The sequence below is a fragment of the Lissotriton vulgaris genome, chromosome 7 (assembly GCF_964263255.1).
Source record: "Lissotriton vulgaris chromosome 7, aLisVul1.2, whole genome shotgun sequence".
Taxonomy (NCBI): Eukaryota; Metazoa; Chordata; class Amphibia; order Caudata; family Salamandridae; genus Lissotriton; species Lissotriton vulgaris.
In genome coordinates this window covers 1,096,057,619-1,096,081,903 of record NC_141695.1, presented here as the reverse complement: position 1 = coordinate 1,096,081,903, position 24,285 = coordinate 1,096,057,619, and the positions used below count along the sequence as shown (strand labels likewise).

Here is a 24,285-nt window from a genome sequence, read left to right as displayed (position 1 = left end):
TGATACTGGGGGTCTGGATCCTTAATCACTCAGCAGGAGATGGGCCAATTGGTTAATAGCACCAGCCCAGGTCTTTTCACCTTCCAGGCTTCTCCTCCCCCTACTCTCCAGTTGCAGGGTTGCCAGGTGCAATCTCAACCCCTCCCTGGGTCACGACCTCGCCCAGCTCCTCTCACCGCTCAGATCCAGTCAATCCACATTCAGCAGAGACACATACAAATGCTTAAAGCACAAAACTCACCCACTTTCTAAAAGAGTGGTTTCCGAACACAGTGAGAAAACCACTTACATAGAAAGTTGTTATCACACTATAAGTTCAAACATACTAAACTTCTCCTCTCCATTATAAACTTATAGGAAACTAGGCTAACAAACACAACATCGAGCCTCCCCCATTCTGCCCTATGAGCAGGACGGCCTTTCAGCAGTGGAACACAAAATGGATTGTTTTTCACTGTCCAGACATAACACACACCTTAGTAGATGTCCTGCCTTTTACTTACACTGCACATGCTAACTTAGCAGACTGCGCACAGGCCCTATACTGAAGGCCTGAGTTCCCTTCTCTGCACACCTTTGCATTACTAGCCCTTTTACACACAGTGCACATCACTAGGAACTTTACTAGTAAGGCAAACGTACCAATCATGGCCAACCAATTACCATTACACTTTACATAGGGAACACTTGTACTTTGACACTGATCAGCAGTGGCAAAGTACCCAAAACATCTAAATTGGCAACTCTTTCAGGAAAACAGTCTAGGGGGAAAGAAAAAAAGTTTAGGGAACTTTAGCCAAAAAGGCCAAGTCCTACAGTAACCTTCTGGCTACAAGCCCCATTTCACTTGGTTATTAAAACCAGTTGATGAAAGAAAAATAGACCACATTGGATTGAGAGAAAAATGTGCTTGGCCCTTGATAGCAAGCTCCCAACTGGATAAGCGTACCTACACTATGTATCTGGCACACCAGAAGGTCTGGTCATTTTTGGCTCATGGATGCCATTCTTTTTTTGTGGAAGTAAGTCAACTTTAATTAGGAAAATGTAAACCTTCGACTACAGTGAGTAAAAGGTTCTTACATACCTACTTTTTACCATTCACTCAGAAAACCAGAAAAACGATTTATTTCAATTCAATAATTTGCCTGCCAAAGCTTTTATACATAAAACAATTTTGAGTAAGTGTTCTTAGCTGTATAATTCTAAAACATAATTAAGTAGGAAATCAAATCAGAAATGAGCAGATCCTCACTGCTAGCTTTGTTGTACCCGTGTAGATTTGCATATAAATTGTTTGAGATCCTTTAGCCAACGGCAATTCAAGAATTGAAATGCCTTGGGATGTGGTTTGCCTTAAGTAACTGTAAGCTTTAGTACATTTGAAGGAGGTGTATTGTACCATTGGTATACTGCCATGAAGCTCTCCTGACTATGCCTCTTTTTCCTGACAGAGCAATTGTTGGAGTTTATGCATCAGCTTCCGGCCTTTGCTAACATGACAATGTCTGTCAGAAGAGAGCTTTGCTCCGTTATGATCTTTGAGGTTGTGGAGCAAGCTGGAGCGATCATTCTGGAAGATGGGCAAGAGGTAAGTGCATCAACCACGACGTGGGCTAGTGGGGTGGCCTATGTGTATGGTGACTGCAGTCTGGCAAGAATATAAGCGTGATTGAATATTATTGCACCAGTTGCGGCACAGCACACATCACCTCCAGTAGTCTGTTTCATCTTTGGGTAGTTATTACTTTGTGCTCAAATTCAATTGTCCTGTAAAATGGCAATCAATATACACAAACCTAGTGTGCAACATTGGTTACATCAAATGTGTTGTGCATAAAATAGAAATGATTGGCAGCCTCAGGTGCTTTCTGCTGGCACACTTTAAGTATCTGTTAGAATGCATGCCTCTTTTTTGTGGTTGCAGAGAATATGCGAGGACCATTACATCATATTTATTATTTTTTTGGAGTTGTATGTTCTTGAGAGTGAGGGTAGGCAAAACGTAGAAGAGGAAGTGTGTGAATGTTTCAGACCCAGTGTTGTACGTGCAGCAGTGTTTTTGTTAGCACCCATTTGTGGTAGATAAGTTAGAAGAACTCGCCAGGAGGAGGGTTGAGAGCCTAACGTTGGTGGGCACGAAGGGGTTGCTCCTATTCCAAATGGCCATTAGAAACCATGTTGTCTGGACATTTTCCTGTTAGGGGCTCATGAAGCCCAGATTGGAGTGTACGCAGAACCCGCGGAACTTGGCTCAGGGGGAGAAGCAACGTACACACATTAAAGCATTTGGTTATGACAAAAAAGGATCAATTGAAGTTGTGATAATCTGTCAGTGTCCTGAGTCTACACTAGGAGAGAACGATCATTTGAACAGTAAGAAGAAAGGTGTCTTAGTAGTAAGTTTGAAGGTTACAATGCTTTAAAACGAAAAAGGCGAGGAGTCGGTCTGGAGATTAGAAGCAGATTGAAGTGACTGAATTATCAAAGTGTTAGGTGGATCTGAAATTAGTGGGGAACGGAAGGATAGGAAGACAGGACATGGCGACCTAAAGCACTCTTTGGTGAATAGAGGGCCATTCAAACAATCTGACAGAAAGGTATGGGAATAACATGGAGTGTTTGAAAGAATATTGGATGGAAACAAGTATCTTTGCAGTAAAAATCTCTGGGAAAGTGTTGCAGAAGCAAGAGTAATCTGTTTGAGATTGGTGAAGTGTTCATGTAGGATAACAAATATGTCAGCCGAGTAGAAATGATTATGCTACAATACCCAAGCTTGCATTTCAAACTATTATTTTAACTTTTTTGTCTGTCTGTGGTTTGCCATTAGTCTTGTGGCTTGATATTTCCAAACCTCGCTTCTGTATTTTTTTTTACTGATTATTAAATGTTTTATCGTTTGCCCTTGCCGAAGTATGGCAGGCCATGGATTCTGTGTCATTTTTATTAACCTTTTGCAGTGAAGAGCTGTGTTTCTTTAATTAAACGGCTGCTGAGCGAACATGGAATGCATTTTTTATCACAAAATATTCTAAAAGCACGTGTTCTAATAGCATCTCTTGGGTAGTATTTCTGCATAACTTCTCTGGTGAGACCCAATTTCCATTTGCAATAATAATCAAGACCCTTCCCAAACGACATACCCAGGCACAGCTGCACTGCTTGATTTAAATAGCATACAAGTCATTGCAATAATCGGTTTATCAATCGATCAACATTTGTAAAGCGTACTATTCACCTGTGAGGGTCTCCAGGCTCTGGGGGGTGGGGGGGAAGGGGGGTAGCTGTGCTGCTACAGCTCGAACAGCTAGGTCTTGAGGAGTCTCCTGAAGGTCAGCAGGTCCTGGGTCTGCCGCAGGTGGATGGGGAAGGGTGTTCAATGTCTTGGCTGCAAGATGGGAGAGCGAGCTGAGCTCTCCCACCTCGCCGTTGCACTGAAATCTGTGTCCCCACCTGGCCTCCTGAACGTGACTTTGTGAAATGTCCTTTAAAAGAATGGGAAATGTGAGGAAGCCGCCTCTATGAGAAGTCTTGGACTCTTTCTGTCCTCAGGATGAAGACCAGTGGTAGGATGAATCATCGGAAGTTGGAAGCGACCCTGTAGACTAGAATTTATATTCCATTACTGACATTTGGTAGCCCACTCCTTCCCTGCAGGGCTGGTGCAAATATTGCTTGTGTTGTAGACGCAACTTTGTTTTGTCCCCCTATCCCTCTAGTCTTTGGTCCAGAGCATTTTGATAGTCACTCCGGGTGCCCTAGTCGGTACCGTAGGATGGCCTTATTCCTGATCCCTACCTACCTGGTCTCGTGTGAATGACCACCTTCTTCAGAGAAAGCCAGGAAACAAAGTAGTTGCTTTTTAGGAAGACACAAGAAGGCACCTGGTCCTGTACAAATCAAGGGCAGAAAGCAGTATATTAGTTCCTCTGGAAGCCCTCACCACATGTTCTGGCAATCGGGTGTCTAGTGTCAATATTCTTTGTAGGGATTTTGTATGTCCTGGAAAAAGACAGATGCAGACATTTTGAAAATATCAAAGGAAGCACCCCCAAGGGAAGCATGCATCCGATCACAAGTATCTGCTGGCGGAATGTACTATATCTCACACTATTGTGTTTCTTATGCTTCAGTAAACTTTGTCAGCCGTTTTGTATTTTTATTCCTGATATTTTACTTGTGGTACTATTATTTTACCCAGGCACAACAAAATAGCCATTGCTTTGCTGTTCAAAAACCTTCCTTTGTGCTTTGTACTCTGTCATTCACTGAATTATGACCTTCGTCGTAACTGGTCGGTCATACTATAGGTAACCTTAACTAGCTTAGACAATGTTTTTTGTGGGTCAAGCTGAATGTAGCTTTTTCTGCTTTTCAGTCCTCTCATTGTTTAAAAAAAATATATATACATTTTAGAGGGGGTCTTAGGCACCATCCCTTCCTTGATCAGCCCTTTTTGGAAGCTTAGCCTTTGATTGGCCATAATTTGTGTTATCCGGCTAAAGAAGTGCTTTCACTTCAGAGAGTGCAGGAGCACCATGTTAACTTCTAGAGCCCAGCACAGACTGCATGATCTCTGCATCGACTGTACAAGCATAGACTACAGGAGCACATCACAGATGGTATGAGCATAGACTACTGGAGCACAGCATAGACTGTATGATCACCGCACAGACTGTAGGAGTATGGCATAAACTGCACATTCACAGCACAGAGTGTAGAAGCATAGACTCCAGGAGCACAGAGTGTAGGAGCATAGACAGCAGGAGCATAGCATAAACTGCATGGTCATTGCTCAGACAATACGAGTGTAGACTACAGGTGCACAGCATAGGCTGCACGATCGCAGCTCAGACTGCAAGTGCACATCGAATGCTGCAGGAATATGGTTCATGTGGTAAAAGCCCATGCCAAAGTATGGGTGGAGAGTGTGGAAGAGACATCAGACGGGCTATGTCTCAGATTGCCAAATGGCCGCACAGATTGCAAGAGCAAAACAATTGAAAAGAGGTTAGAAGGAGCTCAATACAAGGCACTTGGGAAGCGTTCATATGCACTGCAAGAGTAGAAAAGGATTGGTTGATATGGCAGAAAGTCAGCAGCATCTTTTTGTGATGTCTGCAGCAGTATCTCCCCTTGTTTTGTCCGTCCTCTCCTACACGCTATACTTCCCCATTTGTCCTCTTGTAATATCCTCCACAAATGTTCTTGTATTTCCTCTTCTACGCCCTTCTGTCGTCTTGTTTACTCCGGTTTCATACTTTTTAGGCTGTGCTAGGGACCGCTCTAGCTGTATGTCGTGCATGCCTGATCTCATTCAAAAGGTTTAGCATTTTACTTATAACTAAAACTGACTGTATGCTTCCTCCCGCAGTCACTCATTCATCCGTCCATGTATGCAATCAGTGACTCATCATCCATGCACTTGGTCACTCACTCTTGCACTCATGCTTCCTTTCATTCTCCCGTTGGTTTATTCATGCATTCATCCTCTTGGCCACCCACAAAACCACACACGAAAGCACAAATACAATGTGAGAACTTCAGGTTGTGAGCCAGACCTATTTGTTTTGCAAAATGCTTTTTACGGATATCAGTACTGATCTTCATTGTTTACTCTCTGACCGGAAATGTTTGCTTATCCGTTTTTTTCCTATTTGTATTGTATGTCTTGGTTGAGAGTTCCTAATTCTGGAAAGAGTTTCTGATGTTGTGCCTTGTATCAAAGTGTGGAAAGGAGTTTTGAGCAAAGGTTCCTCGTTTTCAAAAATATATAATTCTCCCCCATAAATGGGTCAATCTTCAATTTTGTTATTTTAAAAACAGCACAGTACTAGTTAGCTGTAGTGAAAAAAGTACTTTTTGTTTTTATTTTTTGCACTTCATTCTTTCCATTTCACTCATTTGAGTTTTTTCCGTTAAATATTTTTTAGTAAAACAAGGAAAAACAATATTTATCATTTTCCATTGGATGTTTGTAATTGAACAAAAGGGGACAACCGACACGTGGTTTGCCCTTTTTGGCAAGTGAAGCCAGGTCTTTCTCAAGGCTGTTAGAAGAAAAGAGTAAAGAGAATTTAAGACGGGATCCATGACTATTTAGAAAAAGAACCTAATTTGAGTAGGGGCACCAGCCCAGTGTGAGATGGGAACTATTTTTAAGGGAGTATTTTGTGACATCACTTGGTCCCAAAGCAGTGCCAAAAATAAAAAAGGAAGAAAAAATAGAACGACTGATTTGGTTATAGTAAAGAGAGGTTAGAGGAAGACTCATTTAGTTCTAACGTGTATTTTCATTGGTTTTTACTAGAGCCATTTTCAAGTAAAAGTGATACCGGCATATGGCATATTTCAGTGAACATGCAAGGTGAGGGTTCAGTGGTAATCGCAACCATATCCGAGAGTGGCACACAATTGTGAAAGGTAGATATGTGCTGTCACTTCATGCTTGGAAAGTAACCAGTAAATGCAATAACTACCTAATTAGAGTCATCCAAATGTACATTATATCAGCATCATTTTCTTACATTATCACATGTATAATCGAATTTTGTAATCGGCATATGTTCAGCTCTGTGAAAAATAAACATTTTTATGTAAATATATACGACGTTATCAAGTACAATTATATGGCTAAGTAACCTCGTAATATTTTCCAAAGTAATTGTAGTCATTATGCAACAGTCCCAAGATGCAGCTTAGTCGTCATATGCAACTTCAAGATCTTATATCATTTAGAAATGCAGTTTTCAAAATAGACTATTTTTCTTCAAGTTAGTGTTTGATATAACGATCTGTCTTGCCGCGATGCTGTCACATAGAGTATGTAACGAATCTCTAGTGCGCTTTTATGTCAATTTGCTTATGCGGCATATAATATTTTTGTTTATCTAGGCGCCGCGATCATTTTCAGAAAATAATTTAACCCCTTCACTGCGGCGGCTATTCCGCCGCAGTGCTAAGGGGGGAGACGGGGCCGCGCAGCGGTCCCGTGCTCGTGACGGAACCGCTCCATCACGGCACACGGGTGAGCTGTGCTTGTGATGGAACGGTTCCGTCACGGCCCGCCCGCGCTTCAGAACGTCAGCGCAGGCGCGGAATTCGCGCCGCGCAGGCGCGGCGAGCGGGCCGTGACTGAACCGTTCCGTCACCAGCACAGCCCACCCGAGGCTCGTGACGGAACGGTTCCGTCACGAGCATGGGAGGGGTTAAACAGGGCATGAATGTAGAACCAAATATTAGAACTAAATGGTTATTCACCAGCGTATTTTAAAATATAAAATAGGCAAAAAATACTTTGCTGTCCTCTTTCTGTTTCTATTACCTTTGAGTACAACAACTTGTGATCACGTGGGACAAAGGTTCCGGGTTAGCGAGGTGAAACTGGGCATTTAAATACAGTCGCCTCGTTTTCAAACATTAAGCGCAGCGGATTGGCCAGAGATATGAAATGCTATTCTTTCCTTGACCACAATTCAAGTAAGTGACTTCCCGTTCCTTTTATGCCCCGAGAGACACGTTAGCCCTCTCTTAAAATTCGGCAAATTTTGCTTTTTCGGCAATGCTTGTAACAACGATGTTGCACTCCCTACTTCCGTCTTTCTTTAATCTATGTTGTTAAGAACTGCTGTTTTAAAAAAAAAGACGCTGGTGAATAACCATTTTGTTCGAATATTTGGTTCTACATTCATGCCCTGTTTAAATTATTTTCTGAAAATGATCGCAGCGCCTAGATAAACAAAAAGATTATACGCTGCATAAGCAAATTGACATAAAAGTGCACTAGAGATTAGTTACAGACTATGTGACAGCATCGCGGCAAGACAGATCGTCATATCAAACACTAACTTGAACAAAAATAGTCTCTTTTGAAAACTGTATTTCGAAATGATATAAGATCTTGAAGTTGCATATGACAACTAAGCTGCATCTTGGGACTGTTGCATAATTACTACAATCGCTTTGGAAAATATTACGAGGTTACTTAGCCATATAATTGTACAGATAACGTCGAATGTATTTACATAAAAATGTTTATTTTTCATAGAGCTGAACATACGCTGATTACAAATTTCGATTATACATGTGATAATGCAAGAAAATGATGCTGATATAATGTACATTTGGATGACTCTAATTAGGTAGTTGTATTTACTGGTTGCTTTCCAAGCATGAACTGACAGCACATATCTACCTTTCACAATTGCGTGCCACTCTCAGATATGGTTGAGATTACCACTGAACCCTCACCTTGCATGTTCACTGAAATATGCCATATGCCAGGATCACTTTTACTTGAGAATGGCTCTATTAGAAATCAATGAAAATACACGTTAGAACTAAATGAGTCTTCCTCTAACCTCTCTTTATTATAAACAAATCAGTTGTTCTATTTTTTCTTCCTTTTTTTATTTTTGGCACTGCTTTGGGACCAAGTAATGTCACAAAATACTCCCTTAAAAATAGTTCCCATCTCACACTGGGCTGGTGTCCCTCACTTACTCAAATTAGGTTCTTTTTCTAAATAGTCATGGATCCTGTCTTAAATTCTCTTTACTCTTTCCTTCTAACAGCCTTGAGAAAGCCCTGGCTTCACTTGCCAAAAAGGGCGAAACGCGTGTCGGCTGTTCCCTTTTGTTCCATTACAAACATCAAATGAAAAATTGATAAAGACTGTTCTTCCTTGTTTTACTAAAAAATATTTAACGGAAAAACCTCAATTGAGTGAAATGGAATGAATGAAGTGCAAAAAATAAAAACAAAAAGTACTTTTTTCACTACAACTAATTCGTACTGTGCTGTTTTCAAAATAACAAAATTGAAGATTGACCCATTTATGGGGGAGAATATATATTTTTGAAAAGGAGGAACCTTTGCTCAAAACCCCTTTCCACATTACCTTCTTGGGGCTGGATAGGTCCAGAGCCTAGAGCATAAACCCCTCCACAATTCTAGGGAATCATATACAGACCCAGGATTTCTGGACCATTCTCTTTTCCTTATATCAAAGTGTGGCTGACATGAAGGACCAGTAAAGGGTGACCATTAGCCCAAGCAGGGTTCTCTTCCTGAAGCTTTCGGTTAATACAGAGAGCCTTCTCTGGCAACACATACTGCAGCTTTAAAGAGCATATTAGCTATCTGCCCAGCCACCAGGAGTGTGGACTGAACCGTAATGTGTCGTTATGTTGCATCTCTTTGCAAGTAGAGCCTCATTTGTCCAAATCCTGTGGTATTCTACTATGTTAACTTTACCTATATGCCGCTTATTTCACATGAAAAATGTATCCAGGCTGTCATAATGAAGGTCACAACTTCACCTTTTACTGTTCTAAAGTAACTTTAGTGGCCACGCATTACTTAGTTTTTAAAATAAACTGCTGTAAAAATAAAGAATTGCCACGTTTATTGCTTAATTTATAAATAGCTCTTATTCAAAAGGTGGCTTTTGCCTTACATGTAGCCACAGTTTTGCCATTTTTCCAGTGTCTGGGAGTTAATTACGAATTCTGTTTATGAAGGTGAGCCACAGTGTATATAAAAGTGGTCGGCTTTCATTTTCAGGAACAAGGAGAGAGGAGTTGGCCTAATGGCTAAGGGTGTTGACCTCGAATCTGGGGAACTGGGGTTGAGTCTCAGCAAGGACGCATAACATCCTGTGATTCATGGCAAATCACTTAATCTCCCCGTGCCTTACAAAAATAATTTAAAAAATGTTTTTAAATGTGTCCTCGTGTTAAGCAACTGGTGCTTTGTAAAGCGCTCTGATACCCGATTCGGGTCAAGTTCACGCTATAAAAAACTCAAAAAAAAAAAAATTTGAAAACTTTTTTGCAATACTTGCAGCAGCTTTGTCTCCAGATATGGTCAGAGTGGAGAAGAAACGCAAGAATTAAATAATGGTGCAAGTGTACATTACCGGTCGTTTAAGCCCAGACTCTGTCATTATTTTGACACGAAAACTGTTAGAGGCCCTTGCTCTACCCGCCGGAAACAGAGAAGTGGTCACGTGTAGCTAATAGATGGCCCTGGTTGGTGTGATAGCTGAATGTTGCTTGAGATCCGCCCCTTTCTAGGCCTCTTTACTGAAGACGAAAATTGCGGACCTCAAGAACATCATTAACCAGGTGGAACTGGCACACATGGCAGTTGCCTATGCAGGCAGGTTCGGGCTCCTGTTAAGGAGCAGTGTATCGTGCATGCGTGCCTTAGCACTACCTCTTTCTTCACAGAAGTGATGCTGGACATGCCAGTTGTGGACTGTCACGTGTGAAAGCATGTATACAGTGCAATTCAAGTAATCAAAATGGACTCCTGCAGGAATTTGTATCTCGCAGCCCTCGAGGCCACACGCAACTATTCAATTTCTGGCGGTGGCTACCAGTTTCAGTTTTAACAAATATAGCACCATCCTTATTGTCAACAGTGCTGGCACTCATAACAGTGTACAACAGAAGCTGCACTACACTTATGCAATGGGAGCCTCCCAGTCAAGAGCTCTCTACTTCACATACCTTTTCTGTGCCAGCAGGAGGCAGAATCTCCAACCTTCTAGAGACTCATAAAACCCATCACATCACCCAGGTATGTTTTGAATGTGCTTTGCTGTGGACATCCATTACATTAATCACAATGCGCCATAGAAAGAAGTCCACAAACACCTGAAAGAGGACTTTGGATGAGATTTAGGACAATGAGTGAAAGCAGACAGAAACAGACTGGGATAAAAATGCAAGACACCAGTGGTTTGCGGTCTGGTCTATTGTGGAGGCAGAAATTCTAACTTAACTAAAGTTCTCTTATATCCACTGCTGCAGGGACATATTTTCAAATCAACTACAGATGCATCTCTAGGTGGCTGGTGTGACCACAATCAGGGATATTAGACTACCCTGGAAAAGAGATGGCAGATCAGGTTTTTTAACCTGCAGTCCACTCGAATTGCATTTCAGGATTTGTTGTGACTCAAGGATGTGATCATGATACATAAAATCAGAGCACAAGATTACTTGGCTGTGAGTAAAATCCCTACCCCTTGGCATCAAACTGTTCAAAACATCGCAAACACAACAAGATGATGGACGGAGTGCTGAAACTTTTCAACCACTCACCCCCCCCCTCAGTCAAGAGTGGTTGAATACATCGTTATTTTACCCACTTTGCCACCCCAGTTCAAACCCAGCCATATGCAAATCAGTCTTGACCCTGTTCCTCATGGGAACAGTCCACCCCGAAATGCGAGGCCAGGTCCTCCCTGGACTGGAAACAAGGATACTGGGACCAGTTTTGGGATTTCACCACTCATCAGCCAGGACAGCTTGAATCCAGTGGCACCGAGAGCAAGGGACCCACATCTGGACATACCCATGGCCACTTAATGCGAACATAGTAAACACAACAAGATGAGGAGCAGAGTGCTGTTCAAAATCTCCATTACATGTTGAGGGAACGAGAATTACTTTTTCTTTGTCTCACCACGGTTTCCTCTCATTGTGAGGACGTAGGCCAAATGAAAAAATAGACTGCATAATGATTGTAAGGGCTCAAGTTTAGACGAAGCCGTTCTTGTTCACAGACCTCCACTGGCTGTTGACCAAGCTTTTTGTTCACTTAGTGTTGTTGATGAAGGAGAAATGCCAGATATTTCTTTTTGAACTCGTGTTTCACAGCATGACTGATGAATACCTGGATTTTGATTAACTACAAGGCATGGAATACTTCGTGGTTATCGTCAGGTTGGCAAGAACCACATTTTACCAGCTGATCATATTCATTGAAGAATGTGCAATTCTGATCCCAAGATAAAGGGCTTCGTCCTGTGTCACTGAAATGAAATGAAATGAAATGAAAAATTCCACTTATATAGCGCATAACTGCCCGGAGGCCTCGCAGCGCAAACCCACCACAGTGTAACATAACTGCTGTTCTTGTTCAAATCAGGTCCACCCTACAGCATTCTCAAGAACACATGATGGACATTTTCTTTCTATTCTTTGTTTGGTAACAGCAGTGATAAGTTAATGCTTAGACTGTTTAGCTCAGTCACGTGGATGGCAAAGGCAGAAGTACACTTGAAGCTTTAACACTGTCCTGCTTACTCTTGAAGGTCTTCGCTTTGTTCCCACCTATTAATGAGACTTTTAGAAAACAGCTCTGTTGCCTATCTTTCTCTTCCAGAAGTGCAGAAACAGACAAACTCTCTCCATCATCACCTTTTCAGTGGTTTAGGAGTGAATGGAATTGAGTCACAGTGAACTTGACGAGCTTGCCCCATTATTTCCAAATACTGTATCACCGGGCATAAGGGTCATACAGTCCCCTGGACATTAAGTGTTATCAAATTCTGTAAGGTCAAGACCGTATTATACATTAATTCTAATCACCTTTTCATGTCTATCATCTATGCCAGCAAAGGCTAACCTGTATCTACGCACCTCATCACTTGGTGGTCATCCGCTTGCAGAATTCTGTCTTAACAAAGCTACCTGACAGCTTTCATTGCATTTCAGGAGAGCTATGTTTCCAACCACTACTTACTCTGCTTTGTTCAGCTCTTGGAAAATTGTAGAACAGTTCATGTTTCCACATGTAAGCCCAAAGGGAACTTAGAAATAAAGGCAGTGCTCAAGAACCTCTTTCAATTAGGTGTGTTACAGCTTTTTTATTGGGATAATAGTTATTCTTTCATTGCTTACTAGTCAGATTCCAGCATGTGAATCTATGCTAGATCTAACTTTGGGGATCACAAATTGATTACCTAGAAGTACAATTTCCAGCATTGGTATAGCTCATAAATTCACTTGTGATGCTCCCTCCTCAACAATACAGCTTATCATTGTATTCCTTTTATGTAGGTGCCTGTGCAATCTGAACTATTGGGGTCACAGAGGGGAGCAGCGCACAATATATAGGCACCTTGTTGGCTTGCTTTTTGCCATTCACATTGAGATTTGGTAAATACCACGCTTTACTGGTGTTTCGAAATGTTACATGGGATTCCTACCCTGATTATGCAGAATGCCTCAAGCACACAATTATATGAAACATACCAGTGTCGGATGAATGTTGCTAAATTTAGGTACGTCACTTATCTCTTGTCTATGAAACAAAGGCCCTCCAACACGGCAAGGTGGACCATGAAGCTATCTTTCAATTTCTCATTCAGTGATGTGATCCTGTTTTTGTCACATTGTACTATGGCGTTTGTCTTTCTCAGATCAAAGTAAGACAGAAACCAAATGTTTTGTGTCCAGTTACAGCAGTATTAGCATAGCTATTTACAATTAAGATCAATTCTTTTATAAAAGTGAGAGAAAGGCCATCTTGTATCTTGATAGAACCTTTTGATGCTTCTCCACTGCAGAACATTCACCCTTTCCCAGCGCAGAACCTCTACACTTACCCCATTCTGACAGATTGACTAAATTCAAATTTCGTTTGTTTATGTAGTTTGCAATACAAATGAAGATCGATACACTAAAATTAATCAGATTCAACGACCCATTATTGAATTATAAAACATTAATTAGTAGACAGTGGACTAATCTCCAAATAAAAAAATTCAATTTTTATAATACAAAATACTTAGTCCAAATCTATATATGGAACCAAAGCCAAGTAAAACCACAACTTATTGTAACATAGCTTAGTACAAAGACAGAAGGGGTAGATGGTGAATAGGTACTAGGACTACATAAATTAGATCTTTGAAGTGGTGGCGAAAGTTTCTAGCACTCTACCTTTGACTGAGCCCTGCTGTGTGGGACAGGCTAACTTAAAGTGCATTAGTGTGAATTCGCAGGGGGGCATTGTTTAATTGCAATATGCTCTAATAATCTCCTAAATAGTGACGTGCCATGTAGAGATCTTTGTGTGAAACTGCAAAATGTGCCTACGCTTTGTAATGCCCTTGCATGTCTTCCCTTTGGTTGTGCCAGTGGCCCTCGGTGACTGCACTGCATTCTACTTGCAAGGCCTCACTTACTAGTTCCATTATACCTCCACAGACTGAAGGTGCAAAATGTGCCGAAATTTTGTAGTGTCCCTACAAGTCTCCCCGAAAATTATGCCAGTAAGGCCCCAATAACTAAATTGTGCCCTACCAGCAGGACCTTGTCTGCTTATTGACATTCTGCGGCCATTATTACCCTTTTCTCCACAATCCTGAGAAATTTACTAGTGCACAGGTCAGTCTTAGGTCCGTATGAATGAAACACACCTCACCAGGCTCACACCAGGCCATGATCTTATCCTCTCTTTATGAAGTCTTTGTGTAGTATTTTCCGATGGTCGTCTAGGGTGGCTTTGCAAAGACAGCTTGTGAATGATATTTTCTGGGGCTTCTCTTCAGAGCCTGCAAAGATGCCCCAAATTCCTTTCGTCCCCATGGCGGGCAAAGTTTTGCTACAGATTGAATCCCCAGATTGTATTTTAAAAACTGCTTCTTTATATAATTAATGTAAGGTATTGCTAGGTAACCTTGAGGGGATACCTTCATGTAATTACTGAGTGTTAGCAACCCATGGCTCCTCCTTGCTAGTGACCGTTGTCCTCCAGTATGGACAATGCTTTGATGTTTCATTTTCATGTTCTTTTTAGCTCACTGCGACTCAGGTTTAGGGCCCAAGAGTATGAGAGGCCATGGGTGGTGAATGGCTTTTGTAGGAAGCTCTCATAGGTGACCAATCCCTCCCCAGTATTTCTAGCCAGAGATAATGGCCCCGAGAGCACTCCTTTGTGAGTTTGAGGCTTTGGCGACAGTTCACAAAAACTGCCTGCCTGCCCAAGGTTTGTTTTACCAGACCAAACTTCAACCTAATTTGTGCGGGAGATGTGTGCGCCGGCAAATGGAAAATGAGCGGGAACATTTTTTAGACTGTTTTCTCCAGCGCAGTACTGTCCCTGACCCTAAGGTTCTCGCTCCTATAGGCTAACGTGGGGAGAATATTGGCTTGTGCCACCTGCAAGATTGGACATAGCTAAGAGCCCTTCATCTTCCTGTGCAGAAAACCCAGAACAGCTGCAAGTGCTTTGCCTTTCATTTTAATTTCCTCTATTTTGGTTTGCAAACCTTCCATTAAGATTCAATAGAACTCCACGATATTTGTACACATTGATTCCACTTTTTTGCTTTCCAGGTACCAGTTGTGGGTATTAAATATTTTCCCTTGGAATTTTAGGGTTTGAGTCTTTTTCATATTTATAGTCAAACCATTACTATTGGGGCATTTCAATGTTGCATCCAGGATACTTTGCAGACCCACTTTTATCCTGCTAGCCAGAACTAACTCATCTTAGTACAGCGGGTTTGACAGCAAATTCCTCCCAGTTTTGACGTGTGACTTAACTTTGTTTAATAAGGGAGGAAGATCAGAGAGGAACAAGTTAAAAAGAGTTAAGGCCAGCACACAGCCCTGTTTTGATCCTTCAGTTGTTCGTATGAGCCTGGATAATCGGGAGCCATCCTCCAGTTTAATCATGATCCACATGTGTATGCAGCATTTGTTATGCCCTTAGAAGACCGCCAAATTGTTCAAGGAAGGACAAGGGGAACCCATAAAATCGCTCGGGACCATGGGTGGCAAGTAATTATCAAAACAACAAGTGGTCCTGAGCTTACAAGAATGAGGGAAACAGATATATATAGATCACAATGGAATTCTATATAGTTCAGGATTCCTTGACCAGCCGGCCAGGGAATGTTTATTTGTTCAATGAGTATAGGATTTCAGAATACAACATATAACCCAAAACATACGGGTTACATTAGGGCACAATCCTGTGCCAAGCGAAGGGAGAGAGGTGAGAAAGTGAGGGCAAGTAAAAGAAAATATCAGGCAAACAGAGTGAGCTTGCAGGTCACTGAATTAAATTCACATTGAAAGTGTATCCTGGAGTCATTCATACAAACAATAATAACAGGGAATAAACTGTATGAATTACTCTACGGTCGTCGACGTTTCGATCCCCAGCTCAGTTACAACGGGATCATCATCAGGACAAGTAAAATAATTTTGCCTGAACAAAAAGTCAATTATAACACCAAGTTGGTGGGGTGAAGTACGATTATCTTCAACGGGCAGATCTGTTTTTTAACATCAGCGCGATTTGTTCATTATATGGGAATCTTTCCTTTTTGGTGCAGTCAAAACAGAGATTCTGTGCAGGCGCAGGGGTTAATCCAAAATCACGCCTGATCATTTGCCTTTCAAGGGAATATGGCACCAAAGGAAACGTCTTGTAAATAGTCAGCCGGGGACTGTGGTGTTTAATGATTATCAGGCATGGTTAGGCTTGGAGGTTGCAGTGGTATGCAGAGAGACTGTTTAGTTGGCGTATAGTTTATACGTCCAACCTCGGCAGTTTCTGGGCAGGGTCGCCTTCCTCCAAAGCTTGTGGGAAACCGGCGAATAGTGCGGCCAGGCGGATCCCTGGTCCGCTCGGGTTCCAATGATCGGTGTGTCTCGGGAGCTGCTCTCGATGGGGCGCCCCATCGAGAGCAGCTCCCGAGACACACCGATCATTGGAACCCGAGCGGACCAGGGATCCGCCTGGCCGCACTATTCGCCGGTTTCCCACAAGCTTTGGAGGAAGGCGACCCTGCCCAGAAACTGCCGAGGTTGGACGTATAAACTATACGCCAACTAAACAGTCTCTCTGCATACCACTGCAACCTCCAAGCCTAACCATGCCTGATAATCATTAAACACCACAGTCCCCGGCTGACTATTTACAAGACGTTTCCTTTGGTGCCATATTCCCTTGAAAGGCAAATGATCAGGCGTGATTTTGGATTAACCCCTGCGCCTGCACAGAATCTCTGTTTTGACTGCACCAAAAAGGAAAGATTCCCATATAATGAACAAATCGCGCTGATGTTAAAAAACAGATCTGCCCGTTGAAGATAATCGTACTTCACCCCACCAACTTGGTGTTATAATTGACTTTTTGTTCAGGCAAAATTATTTTACTTGTCCTGATGATGATCCCGTTGTAACTGAGCTGGGGATCGAAACGTCGACGACCGTAGAGTAATTCATACAGTTTATTCCCTGTTATTATTGTTTGTATGAATGACTCCAGGATACACTTTCAATGTGAATTTAATTCAGTGACCTGCAAGCTCACTCTGTTTGCCTGATATTTTCTTTTACTTGCCCTCACTTTCTCACCTCTCTCCCTTCGCTTGGCACAGGATTGTGCCCTAATGTAACCCGTATGTTTTGGGTTATATGTTGTATTCTGAAATCCTATACTCATTGAACAAATAAACATTCCCTGGCCGGCTGGTCAAGGAATCCTGAACTATATAGAATTCCATTGTGATCTATATATATCTGTTTCCCTCATTCTTGTAAGCTCAGGACCACTTGTTGTTTTGATAATTACTTAGAAGACCGCCAGGCATGTTCGAAGCCGCAAGTTTTAACCATAAATTGCTTTGACTTACCACATCAAATTCGAATCTATACAACATAGATTGACAGGCTGTTTATAAGACATTGCAAAGCTACTTGGCAAGGAAAGGGCCATGATGTTAATTATTGACCCTCTTTGTTTGGTGAAACCAGTCTCGCTCAGTGGGATTATGTGATGTTTCTCAGCCCAAGTCTGTAGTTCCTCCTGCAAAGTATTCTGCTTCATCTTCTATAAGAGCCACTAGTTGGCAGCTCTCAGGCTTGGTTTTGTTTCCCCCTTTGAATACTGGCATGATCACGGAGCCATTCCATCAGGCGGGGGACTCTGCCACTGTCTTAAACAAAATTTAAGTGTGGCTCTAACTTTGCATAGTAGTATGGTTCTTCCTTAAAGATTGCTGGTGCGTTCCCATTTTGGCCCGGGACCCCTTCTCTGCACCCTTTGGAAATTTGCTTCTGGATGTTCAGTTTGCAAGTTGATAGTTTAGTTTCTGTCTGGCTTTTCAGGCTGTGAGCAGATTGACATCTGAAGGTAGCGTTTGTTATCCTTGTTGGTGTGGTTACTCTGGGGCGTGCTATGCTGTTTTCTCATGTGTATTGCTTCTCATCCCAGTTTGCCCATTCACATCCTTTGTCCCTAACCATAGTGCATACATGGGGCGCAAGCTGAGCCTCTTGCTGTGATGTTTTTTCTTGTGGTTCTATAGATGACTGTAATATGCTCTTTGGGTGAGCTGTGCCCATCGGATTAAAATGTGTGCAGTTAGGAAACTGGCACAGGTAGCTTCCGAGATGTTGGTGCTTGCCACCCTGGGCAAAGGGTTGTTAATGCTGTTCACTGTCCACCAAAATGGCTTGGTAATTTATCTTTGTCACATAGCAATTTTGTCACAGATGGGCTAAGCTAACCAGCACTTAATACCATCTGTGTAAGAGCTAAAATTAATACTTTAGCTGCCTTCTCCTTAGTGCTAGTAGTAGCATGTTTAAACCTATTTCCTCTGCCATGCATGCTTGTTTCCAAGCGATGTATCCTGTTCTAAATAAAAAATATCTTGCACGGCAATGAGTCAATTTGTTTGCATTGCTAGATTGAACATAGAAAAAACGATCTCTTAGTGGCAGGAAGAACTGTTCTCCAGATATTCATATTTTTCCCTGAAAAGCAAAAGTCTAAAGAGAATCAAACCTAGTCACTCTGATTACAAGAGGCCACACTATTCCTTTAATTGTGACATCTAGTGCCAAAAGTAAGCACTGTCATCAAATAGATCCTATAGGCACCAAGTTTAATCTGAGAAAAAATAGAGAAGGGGGACATTGAATTTGTTAGGACAGAAATGTTCTCTGCATAGTGTAGTCCTGTTCCCCTGCCCTGAGTACCCAAAAGGGTGTATCTGGTATCCTAATTTTGATTTTGGCTCTTGCTTCACCTTAATCTGGTGTGTGTGCAGAGACCTAGGCGTGTCACTTGTGATTTCTTAGACCTGTCCATTGATCTGGAAGGGCACACCAAGCATACCTTAATTGCATTAACAGTGGACTATTGACCATGTCATGGGTTTAGTACTTACAGTGGTGCTGGCAGCATGCAATATTTTTGTGAACCCCTAGTTGTGACGGGAATGGAGGCGTTCTGTCCCGCCTGTGTTAAGTGGTGCTTTTAAGAGCTAAAATCTATAATTATTTTATTTGTGTTTGTGATCTGCATGATACATGCATTGTATGTATGAGTGAACCAGAGTAATGGAGGCTTGGGGAACCATTTTGGGATGTGTCCAGCCTCATGCTCAGGATAGAGTTATGGTTCCTAGACAATGAAAGTGTATCGCTGAAATTCCTGAAACTGAAGGTAGGTGACCTAGACACTGAAGCAGGAAGCGATGAGACTAGGCACTGTTAGACATTCCGTTAGGCCATTTTGCTGAGAGAAGCTGCTGATTCTGATTAGTTTTTCTATAGCATTCCCATTTGATAGATGTTAGGCCACTCAAACGGTAACCCTCATCCACGTAGGGTGAATATATAGGCGGCTTGAATTTATCTGGTAATAGTATAGGTATGTGCTCATTTAAGAGTACCTATTTAAAACTCAAAAAGGATTAAACACACATTGTCTGTGGTTACAGTCAGCACTGCTGTGACAATATAATCAAATGACTAAGTACTGCCTTTAATGAGGCAGTGTATTGTAAACTATGTTATGTCGCATGGTCTGCTGCTCAAGCTTATTCAGCCAATCTCTTTAAACTTCTTGTGTGTTGTGCATTTGATGTCTGTTTTTTCATTTAATATTATGACAATTTTGTTTTTTCATTTAATAGTGTGTCAATTTGCTGGTGTCTCTGAGCTGCTACAACATAAGAATAATTGAGAGATTTAACTCAAATTTGTATATAGACAATTTTGCCAGACTTGCATGGCAATGCACATTTTGTTTTGTCTAACTAAAGTAAATATTTTGCCCTTATTCAACTCCTTTTAACAGTGACATATTTGGTATCGTTTTATAGTAGTAACTTCACTCACTTTAATTGGGGTAATCGTCATAACCTCTGGTGCATATGCATCGTTTAATCATTTTTTTATGTGACTAGACCTATTTTAAATGCCAGTGAGTCCGAATTTTTATAGAACGACTGCAAGGCCTTTTGGCTGACACATTCCTCCTGCGTGTTATAAGATGCTGGTAGAAGTAAGTGTTGGATGCTTGATACAAACTTGAGTCTTTCTTCTAGCTCGACTCCTGGCATGTCATTTTGAACGGCACGGTGGAAATCAGCCATTCTGATGGGAGAAGTGAGAGTTTGTGTATGGGAAACAGTTTTGGCATTAACGCCTCCCTTGAGAAGCAGTACATGAATGGTGTGGTGCGGACCAAAGTAGATGACTGCCAGGTGAGTTTGCCATTCACATTTTGAAGAATCGTATTCCTTGTCCCGGAGAGTTAAAGTTCATGTACCTTATAAGGATGTTCCTCCTGTGCCTGGGGAGGGAAACAAACTTCCAAATCTTATTAATTTATTTATGTGGTTTGTGTGTGCATGTTTTGGAAGAACTCTTCAGATGTTGCTCCTGTGTAGAGAGGACACGTTAACAAGAGACTTTTTCCAAATATAAGTGAATTGCACATTAACTCATCATTATTAACAATTTATTGGATAAATGACATACTGTTATTGCACAGATGCTCAAAGTTGTTCATAATTGTGAATGCCCCCCTGTGTGATTTACAGTGAGTGGAGCTTTTTTAATGACTTTCTCTTTTGCTGAAGGAGTAACATTTGGTTGGTTGCTCTTCTCGCCAAAAAATGGGAACTGTCTCATTTTGCTACTACAGAAATGTGGTCAGCGCCTGCTCGGTGTATTTTTGTGCACGTGTCTTTTCGGAAATGTACCCAAGTCAGTAGTTTTGTTTAGAGGAGAATATTCATTTCCACTTTTCGAAAGGATTGTTCTTCCGAGACCAAGTGTTAATAGAGTAACGTTGTGCTAGATGGGGCTGCTGGTGCTGTTATTCCCCTTTAACACCTTTCCTGTGGTCAGCATTTCTTTAGCTGGTAGAATTGTGTGTGGGTGGCAGTCTGAGAGGAGGAGTAATGTCAAGTGATTTCTTGTCACTGATCAGCTGCTCCTGCCCAGCCTTGGTGCGTGGGGATATCTTTATGTATTACCGGTTTATTAACTGCCCACATCTTATTTTGGGGCAGTTTGTATGTATAGCCCAGCAGGACTACTGGCGGATCTTGAACCATGTGGAGAAGAACACCCACAAGGTGGAGGAGGAGGGAGAGATTGTCATGGTGAAGGAGCACCGAGAGCTGGATCGCAGCGGCACAAGGAAAGGACACATTGTTATTAAGGTAAATATTATCTGTATGTGCCTTATGATAGCTGTTTATCTACAGACGTCTGTAGGTTTGTTTAATAGAGACGCATCAGAATGTTCAATGTTAAGCCTTCAGATATTTTTGCGATGTGTTTCCTGTATGTGACACTTTTGCATTTTCAAAGGAGTTCATTAGAGCATCTGATTGGCAGTATTTTTCAGTTATTGTTAGTGCTTGTCTGTGCCTTGTATACGTTTTTTTTAATATTGGAACTTTATTTCTCTTTTCTCAATATGTATCTAAAAATGAAAATGTTGCAAAGTGCACATTGTTGGTAACCCTCGCTTTTTAAAAAGCGAGTTATGTGATCAATGTCATTATTGGGAATATTTCAAAAGGGGTTTCCAGGTGTCTTTTTTAGAAACGGTTTTGTTTCTGGTTTGTGTTGCCCTTGACAACCCAGCTAACCACTGAAATAGTTCCCCATATTACATCGAAACCAAATGTACAACATTTGGTCTTCCTGTGGTTTGTACTAAAACTGTTCAAAACCTCTACATACGTTAATAATTGGAATTCGAAAATAAAAAAAAATACGGATTTATTTCATACCCTTTGTTAACCTGGTCTGTATAAGGCAGCATTACAACTTTCTTGCTTTCGTGCCTGTAAAAGAGGGCCTGTAGCAAAAGTCGTGCCAGCCTTTAATCCTTGTCAAATAATGTGTTTAGAAGAGAGAGTTCCATAGACTTAAAGACCGGCTTCCATAGTCTTAGAGACTGACTTCCATAGACTTAGAGACTGACTTCCCTGGGGAGTGATCACAGCCTGGGCTTTTGGCGATTATAAGGGAGGGCGTCACACCAGTGACTCTGCTCCTAATTAAATGATGTACATCCTATGAATGGTGGTAGCCTGTAATATTTGTGAAGCAGCGACTTTTAAAAATCACACATTTGGTTAGTGGCTATAGCCCCTAACCTTAGTTTATAATTGCTACAATGTGGAAATCTCGTAGTTCTGGCAGACTCTGACCCTGGGCAAAGGTTGCCTGTGACCAATGAACTTTCCACAAAAGTTGAGCAACTTCAACTCCAGTGAGATTATTACTGTGAGAGAGTGATGGTCTGTCTCCAATCATTTTAGATGATGACTACAAGGCATGGGATTTTCATTGAGTGGTTGTAGCTCCACTCCGCGGTGAACACATGTTCATCAGAATCTTTTCTGCTATAATGATGCCCTCTGATCCTGAAAAATTGCTGACTAAGTGTTGGCACACATAAAAGTGGCTTAAGCTATGACAACTAGCGGCACTGGGTCTTGATGAAAAATAGGGTACACCAAAATCGCCAAAACCCTTCTTCATCAAAGATAACTTATTACAAAATGTCTTCTGTAGTTGGTTGTTCTTGACATATATAACACCACATTCTACCCCATAATTCTACTTAAGAATACTGTATCATGACTGCAAGTAGAGCTGAAATAAAGACGGTGAGTGTATAACATCAATGCTCGACTCTGTCTTAGAAACTGTGGCTCATACTTAACTGCCGGTTTTCGAGCCTGGATGCCAGACTGTGAATACCATATTATAGCAACAATGGTTCAGGGAATATTTTTAAACAAAAAAGTTCTGAAATCACAAGACCTACGAATAAATTGAGACAATAAGTTGAACAAAAATTAAAACAAATCAAATAAGGGATCCACAACAGTTGTACGAATAAGATTTGTTATGGAAAAATATTTCTAAGTCACTGGAGTTTAATTCATCTAAATGTATTCTGATTTTTAAAAAAACAATGCTCTGAGGGATACCCAAAGAAGTGAAAACAGTGTACCATCTTCAATAATATATCCAGAGTATGAATAAATTAGGAATAATATACACCAACATTCAGTGATAAGAGAGACTCTAAACACTAGACCTGGTCCCGTTATTGTCCCCAATGAATTTGTAATCGATCTTTTGACAATTTCACTGACTCACAATTATTTTGAGTTTGATGGACAATCATATCTACAAATAAAGGGGCCATCCATGGGGGCTACTTGGGCCCCAAACTTTGCCATGTTGTTTGTAGATGATTTCAAGAACAAGCATGTATACAAAAGCACAGCAAATCCTTTCTTTAACAATGTGCACCACTAGAGGCGCCACATTGATGATATTTTTTTTTGTTTGGAGGGTCAATGATGTAGCCCTATCTGATTTCATTGAATGGTTGAACTCTCGTTCACCTGATATGAATGTTACCTCCAAATCCAATAATGGAAATTATTGACTTCTTGGACCTTACTATCATGTCCAATGATGGCAAGCTAGCAACTAAACTCTACACTAAACCAATGGCTCGCAACACCCTACTTCAATATAAGAGCTACCATCCTAAGGGTCGCATTAGAAAAAACTGTAAATTCTAAAGTGATTACTTCCATGAAGCCAACATTTTGTCCAAGAAATTGGGGGACCGTGGTTACCCTTTCCACCTAATTAAAAGATCTCTAAAGAGGGCTTAGTATAACCACTGTGAATGTCTACTCACTCCTAAAAAAGCAATGGCGAGGGTAGTGTGCTCAACTACTTTTTACACACAGAGTAATGCCACCACTAAAATTGTAAAAAGGCATTCATCCCTGATTCCATCGATAGGTATCTCGGATGAGTTACAGTTATTCTCTTTCAAGAGAGGTTGCAGCATAAAGGATCATTTGGTCTGTACCTGTGTACCCAAAGTCAGTTGCCCGTATTTGGCTTCTGTATGGGGCCTTTACAAAACAGTTGGCCACTTTAAAAGTGGCAACTGCATTATGTGCGACTCCACAACTAACACCAAACAATTCCATTGTTTACAGTTGAGAGATCATAATAACTGTCACTCTCAGAATGTGGTTTATGCACTCTTGTGTCCTTGTGACCTTATTTATGTAGGACAGACAGCTAAAAAAAATCAAAACCCGTCTATCACAACATAAGTCACATTTACCTGTAGAATTCGTAACACCCTTTTGTGTCACACTTTGTAGAG

The 24,285-nt window shown here is 41.3% G+C and overlaps 1 protein-coding gene across 7 annotated transcripts in view; it reads left to right on the top strand.

The window, feature by feature from the left end:
* Positions 1 to 24,285, top strand: part of RAPGEF6 (Rap guanine nucleotide exchange factor 6) — a 985,108-nt gene that overhangs the window by 813,451 nt on the left and 147,372 nt on the right. For all 7 annotated transcript variants that reach the window (XM_086931538.1, XM_086931540.1, XM_086931537.1 and 4 more), the window contains 3 exons: positions 1,455 to 1,591; positions 20,159 to 20,317; positions 21,131 to 21,283. In XM_086931538.1, coding sequence (XP_086787664.1) covers positions 1,455 to 1,591; positions 20,159 to 20,317; positions 21,131 to 21,283 — 449 coding nt within the window. The remainder of the gene's footprint in view (positions 1 to 1,454; positions 1,592 to 20,158; positions 20,318 to 21,130; positions 21,284 to 24,285) is intronic.